General features: G+C 46.6%; 1 protein-coding gene across 2 annotated transcripts in view; it reads right to left on the reverse strand.

Annotated features, from left to right (window-relative positions):
* Window positions 1–15,233: 15,233 nt before the first annotated feature.
* MICOS10 (mitochondrial contact site and cristae organizing system subunit 10) overlaps window positions 15,234–20,864 on the reverse strand; it is a 31,697-nt gene continuing 26,066 nt past the window's right edge. Inside the window, exons 2-5 of one of the 2 annotated variants that reach the window (XM_011743765.2) lie at window positions 19,715–19,762; window positions 18,296–18,409; window positions 17,972–17,977; window positions 15,483–16,472 (exon numbers count right to left, since the gene is read on the reverse strand). In XM_011743765.2, coding sequence (XP_011742067.2) covers window positions 16,267–16,472; window positions 17,972–17,977; window positions 18,296–18,409; window positions 19,715–19,762 — 374 coding nt within the window. In that variant the 3' untranslated portion in view covers window positions 15,483–16,266. The other variant, XM_011743764.3, reaches the window with a different exon arrangement.

The raw sequence follows: 20,864 nt of genomic DNA on the forward strand, positions 1-20,864 counted from the left end.
CAGTCCCATCATTGTTCCCGTTTTACAGGTGAGAAAAATCGAGACACCAAAAAGTGTCATTACCTGCTCAAGACCACATTGCTAGTAATTGACAAAGCCTGGACTTGAGCCCAGATCTGTCAACACCAAAGTCCATGCTTCCGTGCCCACCACACCCTCTCCACCCTCTCGGCTGCCTCAATGCTCCTCCCCATCAGGCTGCAGCAGGGATGCTGCACTGGTGACCGGACCCAGGGGCCCCAGTGGGAAAGGCAGAACCTGTCACGTCAGAGTCTCCCAGCTTGAGCAGATGCACCTGGTTGGCAGTGGTGTTCCAGCTGCCCCTACAGGCCTGGCTGGCACAGGGCATGGGCCTGAGGCCAGAGCCTCCTGGCCCTGGGCCAGCCTCTTGGGGCCGAGGTAATGTGGGGCCCAGAACTGGGGCTCAGGGCTGAAAGCCCCTCTCCCCAGCTCATTAGCAAACATCTGGGCTCAGGAAAATGACCGACCTGGAATGTGACTGAGCTGTGGGGAGCTGCTGTCTCCCAGAGTCCGGGAATGTGAGCTCCCTCCTGCAGGGCACGGACTCAGCCCAGCTGTTTCCTCCAATCCTGTCAGTCTGGCCTCAACGGGGGTCCAAACCTCTGCACTCTCGGTGGAGAAACAGAATGAAAACAAGCAAAAGGCCTGCCTTCCCAGTCCAGCCCACTGAACAGAGGGTTGGTACCCAGGCCCTCTCTTTTTACGACAAAGATAAGGGTGTTCACACTTCAGGTTTGGAGCTAGGAGGAGCCATTCGGACTCATCAGGGGAGGCTCAGGGTTTACATTTTTGCTGCATCGCCCTTTGACTCTGTGCTAGTTGTTTCACACCTGGGCCTTGGTTCCCTTATCTATAAAATGCAGTTAGTAGTGCTATGTACGCCATAGATTTGTTGTCTGGAGTCATTCATTTATCCAACAAATATTTATTGTGCCTATTATGTGCCAGACACGCACAGAGGTGTTGAGGACACAACAATAGACTAGACCAATAAGGTCCCAGCCTCCAAGGAGCTTATGTTCTGCCACACCCAGGCAGATTGTGCAACAGATAAACAGATGAGTGGATCTCACATAACCAATGTGTTCTGAAGGTTCCAAGTTCAGTTGTTTAATATTTATTTAAAAGAGGCAGGTGCAATGGCTCACTCCTGTAATCCCAGCACTTTAGGAGGCTGAGGTGGGTGGATCATTTGAGGTCAGGAGTTCAAGACCAGCCTGGCCAACACGGTGAAACCCTGTCTCTACTAAAAAGACAAAAATTAGCCTGGCGTGGTGGTGGGCACCTGTAATCCCAGTTACTTGGAAGGCTAAGGCAGGAGAATTGCTTGAACCTGGGAGGCAGAGGTTGCAGTGAACCGAGATCGAATTGCTTGAACCTGGGAGGCAGAGGTTGCAGTGAACCGAGATCGCGCCAGTGCGCTCCAGCCTGGGCGATGGAGTGAGATTCTGTCTTGAAAAATAATCATCATAATAATATTTATTTAAAAGAAAAAAAAGAAGAGGCCGGGAATGGGGGCTCACGCCTATAATCTCAGCACTTTGGGAGGCTGAGGCAGGTGAATCACCTGAGGTCAGGAGTTCAAGACCAGCCTGGCCAACACGGTGAAACCCCATCTCTACTAAAAATACAAAAATTAGCTGGGCATGGTGGCGCATGTCTGTATCCCAGCTACCCGGGAGGCAGAGGCTGCAGTGAGCTGAGATCGCACCATTGCAGTCCAGCCTGGGTGACAGAGCAAGACTCTGTCTCCAGAAAAAGAAAAAAAAAAAAAGGAGAAAAAGTATTATGAAGGAACTAAGCCAGAGTGGGCGATGTAGTGGGGGAGGTACGAAATCACTGAGAAACCTCAGAAAACATCGCAAAGAGGTGACACTTAAGGTGAGATTATAATGAAATGGAGCCAGGATTCAAGAAGATAAATGGATGCAAAGCACTCGGCACAGTTCCTGGAAAATAGCACGTGCTCCATAAAATGAAAGCTATTTCAGGGAGGTTTCATATATATAGCTCAGGAAAGGCGCTGGAGTCAGATGCCCTGGATCAAATCCAGGATTCAGCACAAAGCCTTCTCACCTTACTCCAGTAATGCACCTCTTGAGCCTCAGTTTCTTCATCTGGAAAACAGGAATTGTAATAGGACCCATCTGCAGGATCACCTAGAATTCACTGAGAGACATGACTATGAGGCACAGAGCCCGCACATGCTTGGCTCTCAGGAAGTGATAGTTACTATGGTGGGTTGTTTGTTTGTTTGTTTGAGGTGAAGTCTCACTCTGTCGCCCAGGTTGGAGTGCAGTGGCGCCATCTCCGCTCACGGCAACCTCCACCTCCCAGGCTCATGCGATCCTCCCGCCTCAGTCTGCTGAATAGCTGGGACTGCAGGCGTGTGCCACCACACTCGGCTAATTTTTGTATTTTTAGTAGAGACAGGGTTTTGCCATGTTGGCCAAGCTGGTCTCAAACTCCTGACCTCAAGCAATCTGCCCACCTGGGCCACCCAAAGTGCTGAGATTACAGGCAAGACCACCGAGCCCAGCTATATTATCCTTTCTCATAAAGGAAAAAATGATTTGCCCAAATCCACTCAGCAAGTCAGCAGAAGATCCAGGACCAGAAACAGGTGTTCTGACTTTGAGCCCATCTACCTGGGCTGTGTCCTCTAGCCTCTTCCTCCCTGCTGGTGGGGTCAGGAAGCTGCAGGCCCCATCTTGGACTCAGAATACTCAGAAGGAGAAGGTGGCCATGCACTGTGGGTTCCACAGTACAGAGCCTGTCCTCTCAAGGATTGCAGAGGGTCTTGGCCTGGACGGGAGAGCAGGAATGAGGCCCCAAGGACTCCATGGGTCCTTGGCCCCATGGAAAAATGTAAAATGTTCTTTGTAGGGCCAGGTACAGTGGCTCATGCCTATAATTCCAGCACTTTAGGAGGTCGAAGCAGGAGGATCACTTGAATCCAAGAGTTCAAGACCAGCCTGGACAACACAGCGAGACCCTGTCTCTAAAAAAAAAAAAAAAATTAAAAATTAGCCAGGTGTGGCGGCATGTGCCTGTAGTTCCAGCTACTTGGGAGGCTGAGGTTGGAGGATCTCTTGAGCCCAGGAGTTAGAGGCTGCAGTGAGCTATGATCTTACCACTACACTCCAGCCTGGGTGACAGAGAAAGAACCTATCTCAATAAATAAATAAACAAACAAAATAAAATAATAAAATACTATTTGTAGGTAGGGTGGGAGAGCAAGAATCAAGAAGGGAAATCAAGGCACTTCACTCCCACTCGTTTGTTTTCTTCTTTCCCGTGACTCCCCACACGCTGCCGAGCTGAATTCAGTTTCCTTCAGCTGTGGTTGTCTGACCCCACAGTAACACACATTCTCCGTGTGACAGCATCGGGTCACCGGGGCTCACAGGAAAGGGCCTGGCACCTGCAGGTCCTCCACAAAGCCATTGCCAGCACCCTGGCCCCCATGGTAAATATGGCGAACAAGGCTGCCATGGTGATGGGCAGCCCCAGGTTCTCTTCTTAATCAATACATAGGGCTAGAAGTTAGGTAAATCAATTCTTTTTTTTTTTTTTTCTTTTTTTTAAGATGGAGTTTTGCTCTTTTTGCCCAGGCTGGAGTGCAATGGCGCGATCTCTTCTCGCTGCAACCTCCGCCTCCAGGGTTCAAGCGATTCTCCTGCCTCAGCCTCCTGAGTACCTGGAATTACAGGCGCCCGCCACCACGCCCCGCTAACTTTTGTATTTTTAGTAGAGACAGGGTTTCACCATGTTGGCCAGACTGGTCTTGAACTCCTGGACCTTGTGATTCACCCGCCTTGGCCTCCCAAAGTGCTGGGATCACAGGCACGGGCCATCGTGCCCAGCCTCGGCAAATCAATTCTATTACAATGTCATGGCTCCAGGTTTTTTTCCCCTATTTTGTTCCTTCCATTTCTCAGCTCCCCGCAGCCCACACATATCCACAGTGAGTGGGAGAAGAATTTTTCTCCCTCCTCAAGAGTGGCCCTCCCCAGCTTTTTTTTTTTTTTTTTTTTTTTTTTTTTTTGGCAGAGTCGCACTCTGTCACCTAGGCTGGAATGCAGTGGTACGATCTCAGCTCACTGCAACCTCCACCTCCCGGGTTCAAGCCATTCTCATGCCTCAACCTCCTGAGTAGCTGAGATTACAGGTGCCCACCACCATGCCCGGCTAATTTTTGTATTTTTAGTAGAGATGGGGTTTCACCATATTGGCCAGGCTGGTCTGGAACTCCTGACCTCAGGTGATCTGCCCACCTCTGCCTCCCAAAGTGTTGAGATAAAGGCATGAGCCACCGCACCTGGCCAAGAGTGGGCCCTTCTGTGAGTATTTAATATGCCACAGATATGAAAATTTTAATAGGTTTTTCTATTCTGTAGCAGACTTGATAGGTTTATCCTCTTCTATAGCAGTATTTTTTCTTGAGATTTTTGTGCTCCAGATACATTCATTGAAAAAAATCAACTTTTTAGGAACATGGGAGTCAGAGGAAAAGAAGGCACAAAAGAATCTCTGTATCTGCCCAGCCGTTCTACTAGAGAGCCGGTCTCCAACCACATGCACAGATACACACAGATACACACAGGGCACCCAGCAGCCATTCTTTTTCTTCGCGAACCTGCCCTCCTGGACAAAGGGGATTGGAACAGAGAGGATGTCTGACCCAGGCTTAGCCTATCAAACTATCTTTCTGAACTGAGAGGCATACTGTCCATGTGGGAGAACTGCAACCCCTAAGGGTAGAATTCTCGAGAACTCTGGCTGCTGAAGGAGCTGATGAGGGCTTGGTTCTTGCCAGTGCATCCTCCATGTTCTCCTTTACCTTGGATTCTATGAGTTTCCCCAGGATCTCATGATCTCAAACTGACTTGAAGGAGTGTGTTACTTGCCTCATAAAAATTTTTGACTAAAGCAACAGTGTTTTTTAGACTACTTGCTAAGTGTCCAGCATAGTGCAAGGTATTTCAGATAGGATAAGGCATGTGAGCTGCCCTCTAAGAGAAAAGGACCTGCATATGACTCAGCAAAGGGAAGGCTTATTGCCAAGGAGGTTGCCCAGACATGAGGGCCATGGGGGCTCAGAGAAGGAAGAACTCCCAGGGGGCTGGCATGGCTACAGAAGGCTTGCTGGGCCAGGCACAGTGGCTTACATCTATAATTCCAGCACTTTGGGAGTCCAAGGCGGGCAGATCACTTGAAGTCGAGAGTTCAAGACCAGCCTGGCCAACATGGTGAAACCCCGCCTCTACTAAAAATACAAAAATACAAAGAAAAAAAAAAGGAACTTCCTTGTTTGAATGCATTTGTCACCCCTTGATAAGGGATGTTTCATAAATCGATAAGTAGTTTGATTGAAATAGTTAATATACTAATATTCAGTTACTCAGCAAATGGTTACTGAGTGCCTACCATGTACCAGGTTCTATGTAGGTGCTAAGGATACAGCAGTGGAAAAAAACAATGAAATTCTCTGGCTTCAGGGAGTTTACATTCTAGTGGGAGAAGATAGACAACCAACAAAATAGGTAGGTAAATATAATGCCATAGAGAAAAAGAAAGCAGGAAAGGGAGTTAGAGTCTGTGTGTGTCCAGACAGGGGGAGGGTTACAAAAACTGGAGTGTTCAGGGAAGGTCTCCCTGAGTAGGCAACATTTTTTTTTTTTTTTTTTTTGAGACAGGATCTCACTTTGTTGCCCAGGCTGGAGTGCAATCTTGGCTCATTGGGCGATGTTCCCATCTCAGCCTCTACGGACCCCACACCCGGTAGCTGGAACTACAGACGCATGCCACCATGCGCGGCTAATTTTTGTATGTTTTGGAGAGATGGGGTTTTGCCATGTTGCCCAGGCTGGTCTTGACCTCCTGGGCTCAAGTGATCTTCCCGTCTTGGCCTTCTGAGTAGCTGAGATTACAGCGCACGCCACCACACCCAGCTAATTTCTGTATTTTTGGTAGTGACAGAGTCTCTCCCTGTGTTGCCCAGGCTGCCCTCAAACTCCTGGGCTCAAGTGATCCTCCCACCTCAGCCTCCCAAAGTGCTAGGATTACAGGCATGAGCCACCATGCCCGACAAAGGTGACATTTGAGCCAAGACTTGAAGGAGATAAAGGAGCAGACTGCATGGGTCTCTAGGGGAAGAGCGGTCTATGTAGAGAAGAGCAACCACAGGCCAGACTTGGTGGCTCACACCTGTAATCCCAACACTTTGGGAGGCCGAGGCAGGCGGATCATGAGGACAAGAAATCGAGACTATCCTGGCCAACATGGTGAAACCCCATCTCTACTGAAAAAAAAAAAAAATACAAAAATTATCTGGGCATGGTGGCACATGCCTGTAGTCCCAGCTACTCAGGAGGCTGAGGCAAGCCAATTGTTTGAACCAGGGAGCTGCAGGTTGCAGTGAGCCGAGATCTCACCACTGCACTCCAGCCTGGCAACAGAGCGAGACTCTGTCTCAAAACAAAAAGGGGGGTGGGGAGAGAGAGAGAGAGAGAGAGAGAGAAAGAAGAAACAAAGGAGCGAGGGAGGGAGGGAGGGAGGAAGGAAGGAAGGAAGGAAGGAAAGAAGGAAGGAAGGAAGGAAGGAAGGAGGGAAGGAAGGAAGGAGGGAAGGAAGGAAGGAGGGAAGGAAGGAAGAAAAGCAAGTACAAAGGAGGCCTGAGGGTGGGAATGGGCCTGTGTGTGCAGGGACAACAACAGGAGGACAGGAGCAGAGGAGCGAGGGAGGGGTGGGTGGGAGTCAAGGTCAGAGACGTACCAAGAGGGCCAGGTCTTGTAGAGTCCTACAGTCCACTGCATCGACTTTGACTTTTTCTCCAAATGGGATGAGAAGCCATTGGGGAATTCTGAGCAGAGAAATTATATAACCCAATTTAACACTGGCTGCCATGTGGAGACTAGATTAAAAAGGGTGTGTCGGGAGGCAATGGTCTAACATTACTATGTATCAGCTACTGATGAAGGGGCTTTTCATATATTAATTAATTCTCATGCAGGTAATAATCTTTTGAGGGAGGTATTATCATTTTTCCCATTTGTGGATGAGGAAACTGAGGCATGGACAGAGTAAACAACTTCCGAGGCCCCGCAGCTAATAAGTGGAAGAATTGGAATTCAAACCCCGCAGGCCTGATTCCAGAGCCCCTGCTCTTAGCCCCTATCCTGCTCCACATGGGATGAGGTGGAGATAGGAGTTAAGTGGCTTTGAAGTCTAGGCTAAGAAATTGGGACGTATATTCTGTGCCTATTGGAGAGCCACTGAAGATTTCTGAGCAGGAAACAACGTGCGTAAAATCTTGTTAAGACTGGTGGGAGAGGGAGAGATGGAAAGCCGGGAGTCCATTTGGAAGACTTGCAGAGATTTTGGAGAGGTCAAAGAAATTCCCAAGGCTCCCCATCCTCAATCAAACTGAGGCTTTACAGATAACAGGTCCAGACCAGAAAGAAGTTTTATGGTTGGTTTTGGGGGCCAAGGGGGAGGATTCAGGAAACCCTAATAGATGTGGCTCCTGACTGACAAATTCTAGCATTACGTTCTGTGACTTGATCTCCTAATCTTCAAGAGAGGTATCCAAATTGATGAAGAGAAGATCCATAATAATCTTTCTATTCCTTGACAGGAGGACTTCTACAACCAGATAGGATTTGGGTTTTATCCATGAAGTCTGCTTCCATGGGGAGAAGAGGAAGTCACGTCTGGAACAGTGGCGAGTCTAACTTCTGTGGTATGAAGAGTCTGTCATGTGATATTATAATGGATATACTCCCGTGTAGACAGGAGATGGTTCTTTCCATCATAATGTGTTATATAATTGATTATATTAAAAAATGAACTCTTTATCTGGTTATTTTCCTTCTCTCCTCAGTAACAGTGTGCCTGACCTCACATCTGGACCATGTGGCAGGAGGGGACAGGGATCATTACTATCTTACAATGAGGCCCAGAGAGATCAAGTGACTTTCTCATGATTACACAGTGACCCAGGGAAGCTCTGATGAGAACAGTGGATGCTCTATAGTAAGAATTTGGGGAAGCCTTTCTTCTGATTCAAAGTCACTGACCCATGGAAGGATCAGTCAGTCAGAGCCACCCACTTAAAAAGGAAGTTAATTTAAGGGCTTTAAAACTACAGCAAACATTACTTATAATAACTAATAAAAACTAAAAATATAAAAAACATTAAACTCAACTACCTAACTGAAAAATAGTAAGAATAAAACTATTTCATAACTATTATAATAAAAATGTACTCTAGGCTGGGCGAGGTGGCTCACGCCTGTAATTCCAGCACTTCGGGAGGCCTAGGCGGGCGGATTACCTGAGGTTGGGAGTTTAAGACCAGCCTGGTAGGCCGGGCGCGGTGGCTCAAGCTTGTAATCCCAGCACTTTGGGAGGCCGAGACAGGCGGATCACGAGGTCAGGAGATCGAGACCATCCTGGCTAACATGGTGAACGGTGAAACCCCGTCTCTACTAAAAAATACAAAAAAAAACTAGCCGGGCGAGGTTACAGGCGCCTGTAGTCCCAGCTACTCGGGAGGCTGAGGCAGGAGAATGGCGTAAACCCGGGAGGCGGAACTTGCAGTGAGCTGAGATCTGGCCACTGCACCGCAGCCTGGGCGACAGAGCAAGACTCCGTCTCAAAAAAAAAAAAAAAAAAAAAAGACCAGCCTGGCCAACATGGCAAAATCCCGTTTCTACTAAAAATACAAAAATTAGCCAGGTGTGGTGGCGGGCTCCTGTAATTCCAGCTAGTCGGGAGGCTGAGACAGGAGAATAGCTTGAACCCGGGAGGCGGAGGTTGCAGTGAGCTGAGATCACACCACTGCACTCCAGCCTAGATGACAGGGAGAAGACTGTGTCTCAAAAATAAAAATAAAAATAAAAAAGTACTCTAGGTCTTGATCACAATCAGAGATACAGACAGCAGAAAAGCTAGAGGGCAAAGAGTGATGGAAACTGAAAGACATGTACATGTGCAGATAGACAAAGACGGAGAGACTGGAGAGGGAATCACAGCACATTTATACTCATATACACACACACAGAAGCCAACTAGACCTAATTTATAGATACTGCTCCTTCAAAATCAAATCCCTAGAGCCACATTTCTCACTATTAGATAAGGGAGTTACAAATATGGATGGCAGGAAGGCTAGACTAAATCCTAGGTTTTAGACTTAAGATAGCATGAACTCAAGGTCACATACACACACACACATAGACACACATATTTTCTAGCTATGTCGGCTAAGAGGTGGACAAAGCTTTTGGTGTGTCTAAGCAATGGCACACCAACAGCAACAAGGATACCTAGAGAGCTTGGTTTCTAACTACCACTCGCCACTCAATGGAACCAGGGCTCCTTGGAGAAATTGCTGATTCCAAGGCTGGGTGGGGCAAATACAAGAAGAGTCTGCAATAGCTCGTGTTCAAAGAATGGAATGGATATGTCAAACGGATACAGATACCATTTGAAAGAGATCCTACTGGACAAATCTAGACAATTTGAGTTAAATATTAATAATAATGGATTGTAATCAGTTGAATAAAACGAGAATCCATGAGTTCATACTGATATAGATAAATGACTAAATAAATGAGGGAGAAGGGAAAGTTCTTTCTCATACGATGCCACGTAATAAGAAAGAATAAATTTAGGGCCAGATGCAGTTGTTCATACCTGTAATCCCAGCACTTTGGGAGGCGGAGGCAGGTGGATCGCTTGAGCCCAGGAGTTCAAGACCAGCCTGGGGAACATGGTGAAACCCCGTCTCTACAAAAAATACAAAAATTAGCCAGGCATGGTGGCGTGCACCTGCAGTCCCAGCTACTCAGGAGGCTGAGGTGGGAGGATCACCTGAGCCCTGGATAGCAAGGTTGCAGTGGGCCAAAATTCCTCCACTGCACTCTAACGTGGGCAACAGAGTAAGACCCTGTCTCAAAAAAAAAAAAAAAAAGAAAAAAAAGAAAAAAATCTAATTATCTAATTGAAAAGTGTATAGATTTTTTTTTTTTTTTTTTTTTTTTTTTGAGACGGAGTCTTGCTCTGTAGCCCGGGCTGGAGTACAGTGGCCGGATCTCAGCTCACTGCAAGCTCCGCCTCCCGGGTTTATGCCATTCTCCTGCCTCAGCCTCCGGAGTAGCTGGGACTACAGGCGCCCGCCACCTCGCCCGGCTAGTTTTTTTTTTTTTTGTATTTTTAGTAAAGACGGGGTTTCACGGTGTTAGCCAGGATGGTCTCGATCTCCTGACCTCGTGATCCACCCGTCTCGGCCTCCCAAAGTGCTGGGATTACAGGCTTGAGCCACCGCGCCCGGCCGAAAAGTGTATAGATTTTAAGATGCCTACTCCAATAAAATGTCATGATGCTTTATTACATTTGCAAGGACTTAGCCAAACTCATCAGCAACACTGACCCAAAGCTCTGATTGATAATTATGTTTCTGATTAATAGACATAGGAATTATTTTTTTAAACAAATACAGCTGACTTCAAATTGGATCAACTTATTCTTACTAATTTAAACTCAATGAACGGGCTCTGATCCATTTCAACTAGTTTAAGTAGCTCAAATCAGGTTTAAACTGGATCAAACTGCTTTCCTTTGAAATGACCCTCCCCACTTTAAACAGCTTTTGACCAGCATAGAAAGTAGATAAGAGTCTGGCCTCCGGAATCAGGTTCAGATTCCACCTGCATCATCTCACCTTCTTGTCATTGGGCACGTTAATTTGCCCTTCCAAAATCTGTTTCTTCATCCATAAAACGAGGATAACAGTACTTCTATCATAAGCTTGTAAAACGTTAAGTCTCGTGATATATGTTCTGCCTAGCTCAAACTGGATAGACCAGGAATAAAGATGATGTGATTGACAGTTGATAATGAGCTCCTTTTTTCTAGCCCCAATTTCTTCCCTGTTAAAGATTCATCACCTGCCCACACCTCCTTCAAGAATTCTTGACATCTTCCTCCACCTCCACCTTCTGGCTCTGAACTCCTTAAGTGAGGGTCAAACAATTGAAGCCAATTATCCTGAATGCAAATGCCCAGTAATAGTTCTATGTTCCTACCTGGGTGGAAGCTCCTAGAGTTCTTCTTCAGTGTCTTTTCCCCTTCTCCCTTCCTAGCCTAGCTCAAAGACCATGTGCTCAATAAATAACTTTGTGTGCGTGTGTGTGGTTTTTCATTTGTTTTTTAAGACAGGGTTTCACTCTTGTCACCCAGACTGAAGTGTAGTGGCATGATCATGGCTCACTGCAGCCTCAACCTCCTGAGCTCAAGTGATCTTCCCTCCTCAGCCTCCCAAGTATCTGGGACTACAGGTGCATGCCACCATCCCTGGCTAATTTTTGTGTTTTTTGTAGAGATGGGGTCCTGCTATGTTGCCCAGGCTAGTCTGGAACTCCTGGGCTCAAGCAATCCACCTGCCTCAGCCTCCCAAATTGCTGGGGTTACAGGTGTGATCCATTGCGCCCAGCCTGCAACAACCCCTTAGGTTATGGAAACTCCTCGTGGTCACCTGGCAAATAAGTGGTAGAGTAGGAACTTAGATCCAGTCCCCTGATTCCAAATTATTTACAGCCCTGCCTCTCCCTTGGTTCCTCTGTCAAGGCACTTGACAGCAGAACAGTTGTCACTGACTCTCACTCTTGTTCCACACAGAGGCCGTTCGTTAGACATGGGGTTTCTCCCCTGCTCCTGCCCCGGTCTGTCTTTACCCCAATCCCATGCTTTGGTGTCCAAGGGGAAGCGATGCTTGCAGCGCGCTTAAAGAAAAAAGTGGTGATAGCTTCCAGATGAGCTTATTATTCTAAATGTAACATTCCTTTTGGTACTTAGAATTTCCACTTTCTCCCTTCCACCCCGTTTGCATTTAGGTAATTAGAAAGCACGCAACAGGAAACCATTTGTGTCTCAGTACCATTCAGGATGAAGGCTGTCCGAGCGCCATGGAGTCACATCCTTGTGGAAATACTTTGCAGAGTTTATTTGGACAGGTTCAAAAATAGTCCTTCAACAATACAATCAGATCGAACCACGACAAGCAAAATGCAATTATGGCTTGGTTACATTTTTAAAAAATGTAAACAGTGAGGTTTGGGAAAACTAAAAGCAAAAAACTAGATCTTCATCTCCATTCCCAACCCCTGCATTTCCTACAAGCAGGACTTCGAGACGGCATCTGCCATCTTTTGAAATGGATGAGAGGATGACACTCACTAAAGGAGACAGCTCAACAGTGTGTTCTGAGGCCATTTCTCGGAACAAAGGCATACTTCTGCATAAGGCAAATGCAGCCTGATAAAGGCTCCTCTGGTGGGTACTTGGAATGCCAAAGTCATTCACCTAAATGAGCTCAAAATACATATTGTTCTGGGCCAAATTATACAGTGTCAAGCTCAGACTGTATGTATTTATGTATGTTGGCAGAGCAGGCCACTTTTGGGGCGCCACAGCTTTATCCTAGCATCCTGTGCCCCGCTGGGTTCCCATCGCTGTCTCCCCAAACCCATGAATTTCCTTGGATTTGGTTCCAGAAAGGCAGACAAGAAACAAAGTCAGTTGCACAAGCCCACAAGGGAACAGGGCCCCAGAGGACTTGAATTTCTAATGAAACTTAAGAGTAACACAGAATGTGTGCCTTTGCCAACAAGCCAGGACTTTCTGAAGGTTGATCTGAGATGGGGGCAGGGAGTGGGGACAGGATCAAGTGTGCCTTGGGCCAGCCTCTGCTAACGGCGACAAGGCGGGAATACAAAGCTCTCTAGAACTAAAGCAACTGGCCAGTGCTTCCTGTGGCCTCTGTCCAGAACTATTCCCTCAGACAGCTGACCCCTTTCTCAGAGCACTTCAGTGGTGCTTCCAAGATGCCAAAGAGATCCATCCAAATAAATGCCTAAAACCTAACAGCTAATGAGATAGAGAACTTTCATTCCAATGTCCCTCTCCACTCCTTATTTTTCTGACGTGTCTAGGGAATTTGTGGTCACCTTATGTTTTGTCGTTTTTGGAAGGGGGCATGTTATTCTTCTCTCTGCCTGAAGATGGGAAAATGACAGAAAAATTGGGGAAGGAAAATGCTTTTTTTGAGACAGATTCTCACTCTGTTGCCGGGCTGGAGTGCAGTGGCGTGATCTCGGCTCACCGCAACCTCTGCCTCCCAGGTTCAAATGATTCTCCTGCCTCAGCCTCCTGAATAGCTGGGACTACTGGTGTGCGCCACCATGCCCGGTTGACTTTTATATTTTTAGTAGAGACGGGTTTTACCATGTTGGCCAGGATGGTCTCGATCTCTTGACCTCGTGATCCGCCCACCTCGACCTCCCAAAATGCTGGGATTACAGGTGTGAACCTCCACGCCCGGCCAGGAAAATACTTTTAAAGCAAATAGGAAGCCGGGTGCAGTGGCTCACGCCTGTAATCCCAACACTTTGGGAGGCCAAGGCGGGAGGATCACCTGAGGTCGGGAGTTTGAGACCAGCCTGACCAACATGGAGAAACACCGTCTCTACTAAAAATAAAAAATTAGCTGGGTGTGGTGGTGCATGCCTGTAATCCCAGCTACTCGGGAGGCTGAGGCAGGAGAACCGCTTGAACCCAGGAAGTGGAGGTTGCAGTGAGCCGAGATCGCCCCATTGCACTCCAGCCTGGGCAACAAGAGCAGAAACTCCATGTCAAAAATAAATAAATAAAGCAAATAGGAAGAAAACAAGTGGAAGGGATGAAACAGGTTGTACATTATTTTTCTTTCAATTACATGGGTTGCCTTCATCATGGAATGAAGCGGACCAAGTGAAAAACAGCCAAGCAGCAATGACAAGCCATGGCTGAGACTTCCAGTCTAGGGCTAAGCCCATCTTTGGACTTCAGATGACCCAAAGAGGAAAACAAGCCCAGAAGGCAGAGAAGCCTGGACAGTTTATAGGGCAGAGCCTAGCAGAACTTTCTGGAAAAGGGAGTGGGGAGGCTGAGGGAGGGTATTTGCTACCCTGAATGTACTCACTATAGCACTTGTAAGAACTAAGGTCTAATCAGTGTTCCAGAACTGGAGTCAGACATGAGTTGTACCCTACTGCCCAGCCTCCCCCTCCATGCCTCTTCCCTGCCCCCGCACACCCTGGCTATGCTGAACTACTTGCGATTTCCCAGCTATAATATGCATTACATGATCCTGAGCAAACAGAGGCTACCCTCCTTCTGTTTGGGATTCCCAGTCAACTTCGGGTCTCAGTGCAGGCATTCCATCGCCTGTGGGGCCATGCTAAGGAGACGTAGTTGCTCCTTCTCCTTTGTTTTCAGTACTTTGCCTACACCTCTCCTCTCCATTAAAACACTTCTTTCAGAGTTGTGTTTGCATGTCTGTCTCTCCATCAGACTCCAAGCTCCTTGAAGGCAGAAGCCTGTGCCTTTTTACCCATTTATCTCTGCTGCTTACAAGAGAGTCTAGCTTACAGTAGATGCCCAATCAACATTTACAGGATACAGGGGCAAGTGAGATCGGGCTCTGCTTGTCTTACTTCTATGTTAAGGAAAAAGAAATAAGAAAGGCTGAGCTCTGGGGTTCTGTATATCGTCTGAAGAAATTGCTAAAATATGACTTTTGCATCTAGCATCCCTGGTTCAAGTGAAACCACAGGAACAAACTCAAAGGGGTTTGTCCTCAAACCTCAGCTGCTACGTGAAGACAAAGTTAACCCCAAACGGGCCCCTCCGGCCGGGTGGGTATGCCATGAGCTTTCCTCCGCCCTCCAGAGCTGAAGCTTGGACTGTCTCAAACTCTATGAAGCTGCAGGACTTGACTTCAGTGGAGTGGGCCATCCACACAGCCAGGATTCCTCCCCTGCTAATACAGCAGCAGTGGGACCGCCTCTCGGTAGGCACAGCTGAGATGTACCCTGCCAGGTCCCCAGGTGAGAACACATGAAGAGTTGCCACAGAACGAAAGGCGCCTTGAGACATCAGTCATCTCCATCAGGCCACGCAGCAGCAATCTTCAACTTCTGATTACGAGGCGGAAGCAGTTCTGAAAACTACGCATGAGGGGGCAAGTGGGAAGGAATACCCAAAGACTGGTTTCAGGGGGTTCTCAGAGGGGCTGTGAGCAGGTGGCTACAGCTGCCGGCAGTTCACACACAGTCCTCCTCAAGCTCAGAGACCAACGGTGAAGAAACAAAGGCCATGCAATGGGCTTCCTATTTTTGTTTAATTTATTTAAGACCACCTCCTTACAACTTCCAGAGAGAAAATACAAAACAAGAAACAGACTTGGTTTCAGATACATAACCAGGTGCTGGAGTTTAAAGCATCACTGATAACATTGTTACAGAAGAATGGCAGCTTACTCCAGGGCACTTCAGTATTCCTGAGGAATAAACATGATTTCTCTTGTCCTCCCGCTGGGATGTTCTCAGGTGAAGTCACTGCTCCTGCTCCTGTAAAGCAAGGACACTGAGCTTAAAACTTAACACGGCATTCTGACAACCCTCTCTAATTGCTGTATCAGGTCAGACCCAAAGAGCCAGAGGCCAAAACCTGATTACACTGTTTACATTAAAACTGGATCACAACAGGACTATGTACACCCCACCCAGGTTTCTAAGAGTGCCCCCCGGCCCCAATCTTACAGGAAGAAGAGTGGGAAATGAGTGGAACAGGGCCAAACCATCATGACCTGGATAACAATTACTAAAACCTGACAAAGGCGTCCCAGGGGAGCGGGAGAGCATGGTTCTAACCAGCCTACGAACTACATGGCCTTGCCAAGTTTCTCAACCCCGGTAAGAGTCGGCTTTCTCATCAGCTGAATGAGGATAGTAACATCTCTCACAAATCCACTGGCAGGTCTAGAGGGAAAGACTATTAATGATAAAGCACCCAGGATGGTCTTGGGGGCAGATCAGGCACTCAAGAGGCAGTTATCATAATAGGATGACACTGAATAAGCCCAAGTTGGGATTTTCCTCCATTTTTCAGGGAATGGAGGATGACAACATCAAGGCAGAGACTCAAGTTCAGATACAGTTACAAGGCCATTTTGGAGCAGGACACACAAATGTAAAAAATGGAACAATATTTTCCACAGGAACTCCCAGTCATTAAATACATAATATGCATACAATCACCCCAAGCCATTATCCCTGACAATGCAGTTTGGAACAATGGAAATGTTTTAAGCAAAAGACCTGAAGCTTCTCTCTCTGCTCCTTTTGTTTCTCCCCACAATCAGCTCTGGTGCCAGGAAAGTGAGGAGCCAGGGAGCGGTGGAAAAGGCCGGCTGCTGGCTTCAGTGCCACGCAGCGGCGCCTCTTCTTGCACAGTCACAGTCCCTGTGATGACCTCACTCTTGGTTTGGCGCAGAGATGGCTCCGCTCCTCCCATCTCTCCAGCACCCATGCGCTGGCTGCAGGCAGCTGACGTGTGAGCAGGTTCTAAAATGGCAGGTGCAGGGCCGTGGCAGGATACTGCAACTTCAGATTTGGTGGCCCTTGTGGCCACAGCTCCTGACTAGAATTAGGACATGCATTTGTACCACATTTTCCACTCTATTTGTTATTACAGTGGAACAATGGACAAGTCAATCACTCTTTTTGCGCTGGCCTCATCTACAACAACCAATGTTTCTATATATTTAGCACTTCACAGCTTAAAAACATTTTCGTGTGTAAATCTCACAACCACACTATAGGTAGAAATTATTACCCTCATTTTATGGAGGAAAAATGGAAGCTCAGAAGTGAAACAACTTAAGATCACACAGGAAGCAAGTGACGGGCTTGCACCCAGGTCTCCTGGCTTCTGTGCCCTTTCCACTGGCCCAGCTGCTGCCCCGTTCACAGTGATTCTAGCCCAAGAGTAACCTGGAAAGCTGAGGCTTCTGTGCATGCAGGGAATGTGAAGCTGTTCACTGAGAATTGTGCTGTACAAAGGTTATGCCTTGGTAAGCCTGAGGCCATCAGCACTTACCTCTAATAGAATAATTTACTTCGTTCATTCATTTTACATTTATTTGAGTGCCTATTTTGTTTCAGGTCCTGGAAATACAAAATAAGTGCCACTTCTGTCCTTGGGCACCAGCCTCCAATGTTCCTGTCACTTAAACCCCATAGTAACTAATCATCGAGTAAGGAAGACTGCTACACATGAAGCCCTGAGGAAGCCTGCCGCCCTCTTCCCTCTGGAGGTGTGGGTAAGAAGTTTCCAGCTTGTGTGCAGCATTAAAAATCCACCTGAAGGCCACGCGCGGTGGCTCACACCTATAATCCCAGCACTTTGGGAGGCCAAGGCGGGTGGATCACCCGAGGTCAGAAGTTCGAGACCAGCCTGGCCAATACGGTGAAACCCTGCCTCTACTAAAAATACCAAAATTAGCCGGGCATGGGTGGCTCGTGCCTGTAATCCCAGCTACTCGGGAGGCTGAGGCAGGAGAATCACTTGAACCTGGGAGGCCGAGGTTGCAGTGAACCAAGATTACGTCACTGCACTCCAGTCTTGGTGGCAGAGTGATACTCCATCCCTCCAAAATAAATAAATAAATAAAATAAAATAAAAATAAAAATCCATCTGAAGGCAGGACTTCAGCAGAATCATGTGACACTTACAGTTGAGACTGCCTTCTTCAGTTAAAAAGCAGAACCATAGCCTGGCCAACATGGTGAAACTCCATCTCTACTAAAATACAAAAATTAGCCGGGCGTGGTGGCAGGCACCTGTAATCCCAGCTACTCGGGAAGCTGAGGCAGGAGAATTGCTTGAACCCGGGAGGCAGAGGTTGCAGTGAGCCGAGATGGTGCCACTGCTTTCCAACTTGGGCGACAAAGCAAGGCTCCATCTCAAAAAAATAAAATAAATTAATAAAAAGCAGAATCATGGCTGGGTCCCGGAAGTCTTTGGGTTTAGCTTAAGTATATGTGAGATGTTTATAGGGCACTCAGATCTTAAACGAAAAGTGCTACTTACAGATAGTTAACACAATCTACCTTACCATTGATGATAAACGTTCAAGCAGGTTCCTTAATTCCAATCAGCTAGCACATGAGTATGTATCTGAACACACATATGCATCTGAAGGCACAGGGGAGACTTTAGCACCAAAACAGTGATGACATCACTGGAGGCCAAAGAGCAATTAGCATCTCAGAGTGGTGCCACAGTGACACACATGGTTTACTCATTACATACAGTCTAAAGAATTCTTCAGGGGCTCAGGAGAAATCTTTCTCTTCTGAAGGAAAGAGAAATATATATTCTGTACATACTTTGACATATTTTCCGTGTAGAAGATATGGAGCCTGGAAATCATGCTGACAGTTGGAGTAAGCCATTCCTAATCCCATGCCAGAACCGAAGGCTAATGGCCACATTCTTCCTAGTGAGCAGAAAAGGGAAAATCCCAATAGGGAACTATTAAGAGAAGATAAAGCTCCCCATCCTCTTAAATACATTTACTTAGGATTCAACATGCATCATACTAATGACTATCATAACCATACATTTTTATCAATGTTTCACAATGGCCCCAAAAAAGAGGTGTAAATTAGTGAAGTTACTTGTTTAGCAAATACTTGTTAAGTGCCTATGCTGATAAGTTTGAGGAAAAATAAGTAGTAAAGGCTGGGTGCGGTGGCTCATGCCAGTAATCCCAGCACTTTGGGAGGCCGAGGTAGGCAGATCACGAGGTCAGGAGATCGAGACCGTCTTAGCCAACATGGTGAAACCCCATCTCTACTAAGATACAAAAAATTAGCCGGGCATGGTGGTGCGTGCCTGTAATCCCAGCTACTTGGGAGGCTGAGGCAGGGGAATTGCTTGAACCAGGGAGGCGGAGGTTGCAGTGAGCTGAGATCGCACCACTGCATTCCAGCCTGACGACAGAGCAAGACTCCGTCTCAAAAAAAAAAAAAAAGTAGTAAAATATTAAAACAGTAGATAAATCTTTTAACTTTTCTATATCAGTTCTAATCATCTGCTCAGTTTAACTAATATCTTAGCCAGTAAGATGCATGAATTCTAAAAAGATGTAAGCATTTTACCGATATTTATATGCTTTGATTATAGTAGTAAGTCATGGGGTTTACATAAGCCACTCTGTAAGTGATTCTTTCATATCAGCACTATGTGTTAATTATGATTCTCTAGTCAAGTATTTCCCACTGGTCTTCACGGAAAGAGGTCAAAAGGATCCCTCGGCATCTATTCAGTATCCAAACTTCAGAAGTTCTTCCACAGAATGAAAAGAATATTGCCTGCCCTTTGCTTAGGAGAATTTTTGACCAAGAAGTATGTGTTTGGTCTACTTGTTTCTATTACCAGCAAGATTCTCATTTTCACTTCCTCTAGAAAAAAATTACAATTAATTAGAAATATCTGAGCATGCAGACTTGGCCAAATGACTCACTGGCATCAAGTACAGGCTTCTGCAATAATATCATATTTAGGATAACAGGCACCCTGCCTCAGTGCCCAGGGGAATGCTGGAAATGCCCAACCCATTTTGACCTCTTTCAAGTCCACATTCTTTATCTAATTCATTTTATAATGGGCTACCTAACCCCATAAATGGATGGGTTGACAACCCACAATTTGATGGGTTCCAATGTGTCCTCTGGAAGTGTCCCTGCTACATATATGTATACACTACGACATTATGTTGAAAAGACAGAGTGACACTTACTTTTAAAGAAGGTAAGTGAGAAAACAATTCCTAATCCAAAACCCGTACCTACAAAGAGGGAGAAAAGACACGATCAATCTCATAGCAGTAACTTCACAAAGCTAACATTAACATTTCTTAAATGTGAACATCGTAAAACAGATTTTCTAATAATTTGGTAGAGAACGAATTTTCTAATTTCTAACTGTCTTTATTTGTCAGAGGTTTTACTGATGCCTTTGGTTCTCCTGCCCAACAGGAAATAAAAACTTGACTCCCTGTTCTCTCTAGACAAGTTGCGGGATGTGGGGCAGGGAGTCGACCCTCTCTACACTGCTGGCAAGTGGCCTCCAGCATCCTGGGGTCTCCTACCAACCTCAAAGAGGGATATCACAGCCAAAACAGGAGATAGTGCCAACAGGGCGCTCCCTTGCCACCTCCGCACTTGGAGGAAGTTAAAAAGCAGTAATCCAGAACAATTCCTAAAGGCTGCGCTATCACACAAGCCAGAATATCTAGGCAGAGGAAAAAGACGTCCCTCAAGAGCCGCAGACGAAGAAAATGACTTGCCCGAAGATACTGTTTAGTTAGTTGCGGCACAGTGATCCGGGCTCAAGTCTGACAGACTCAATGATACTGTATCTGCCATGTCCAGACGTTGGATTCCTCTAGAGTTTCAACCCCTAAACAATTACTACCCCTCAAGGGAAATTGGAATGTCAAGATTTCCACTGCCAGTGAAATAACAGCCAAAACATGACTGTGCTCCCCATACAGCTCAGAATGCTAGACAACCCGGGTAGTAACAAGTCTTCACAAAGCCGAAAGGGCCTGTTAAATTCATTCCCAGACTAATCCTACCGCACAAGTCACAGACACAAGAAGACAACCTGGTAGGTGTGATTCAAGAACCTCAGGGACATGGAAGCCATTGATACTGATATTCCTTGGCAAGATGCTGCTGTTGCTTGGCTTATAAAATGATACAGGTTCAATTTTAAGGCGATTTGCCTCACTCCTTGCAGCTGGAAGATGAGTAAGACAGTAAATTGGTACTAGAAAATGAGGTAAAGGATTTGGACTGGCTTACAGATTCCAAACCAGGCAATGGAATGGGGAGATAGGCCAGTAAAAACATAATGACTTACAATCAGAGCTTTTGCTCTTCTCC

Source organism: Macaca nemestrina, chromosome 1 (assembly GCF_043159975.1).
Source record: "Macaca nemestrina isolate mMacNem1 chromosome 1, mMacNem.hap1, whole genome shotgun sequence".
Lineage (NCBI taxonomy): Eukaryota > Metazoa > Chordata > Mammalia > Primates > Cercopithecidae > Macaca > Macaca nemestrina.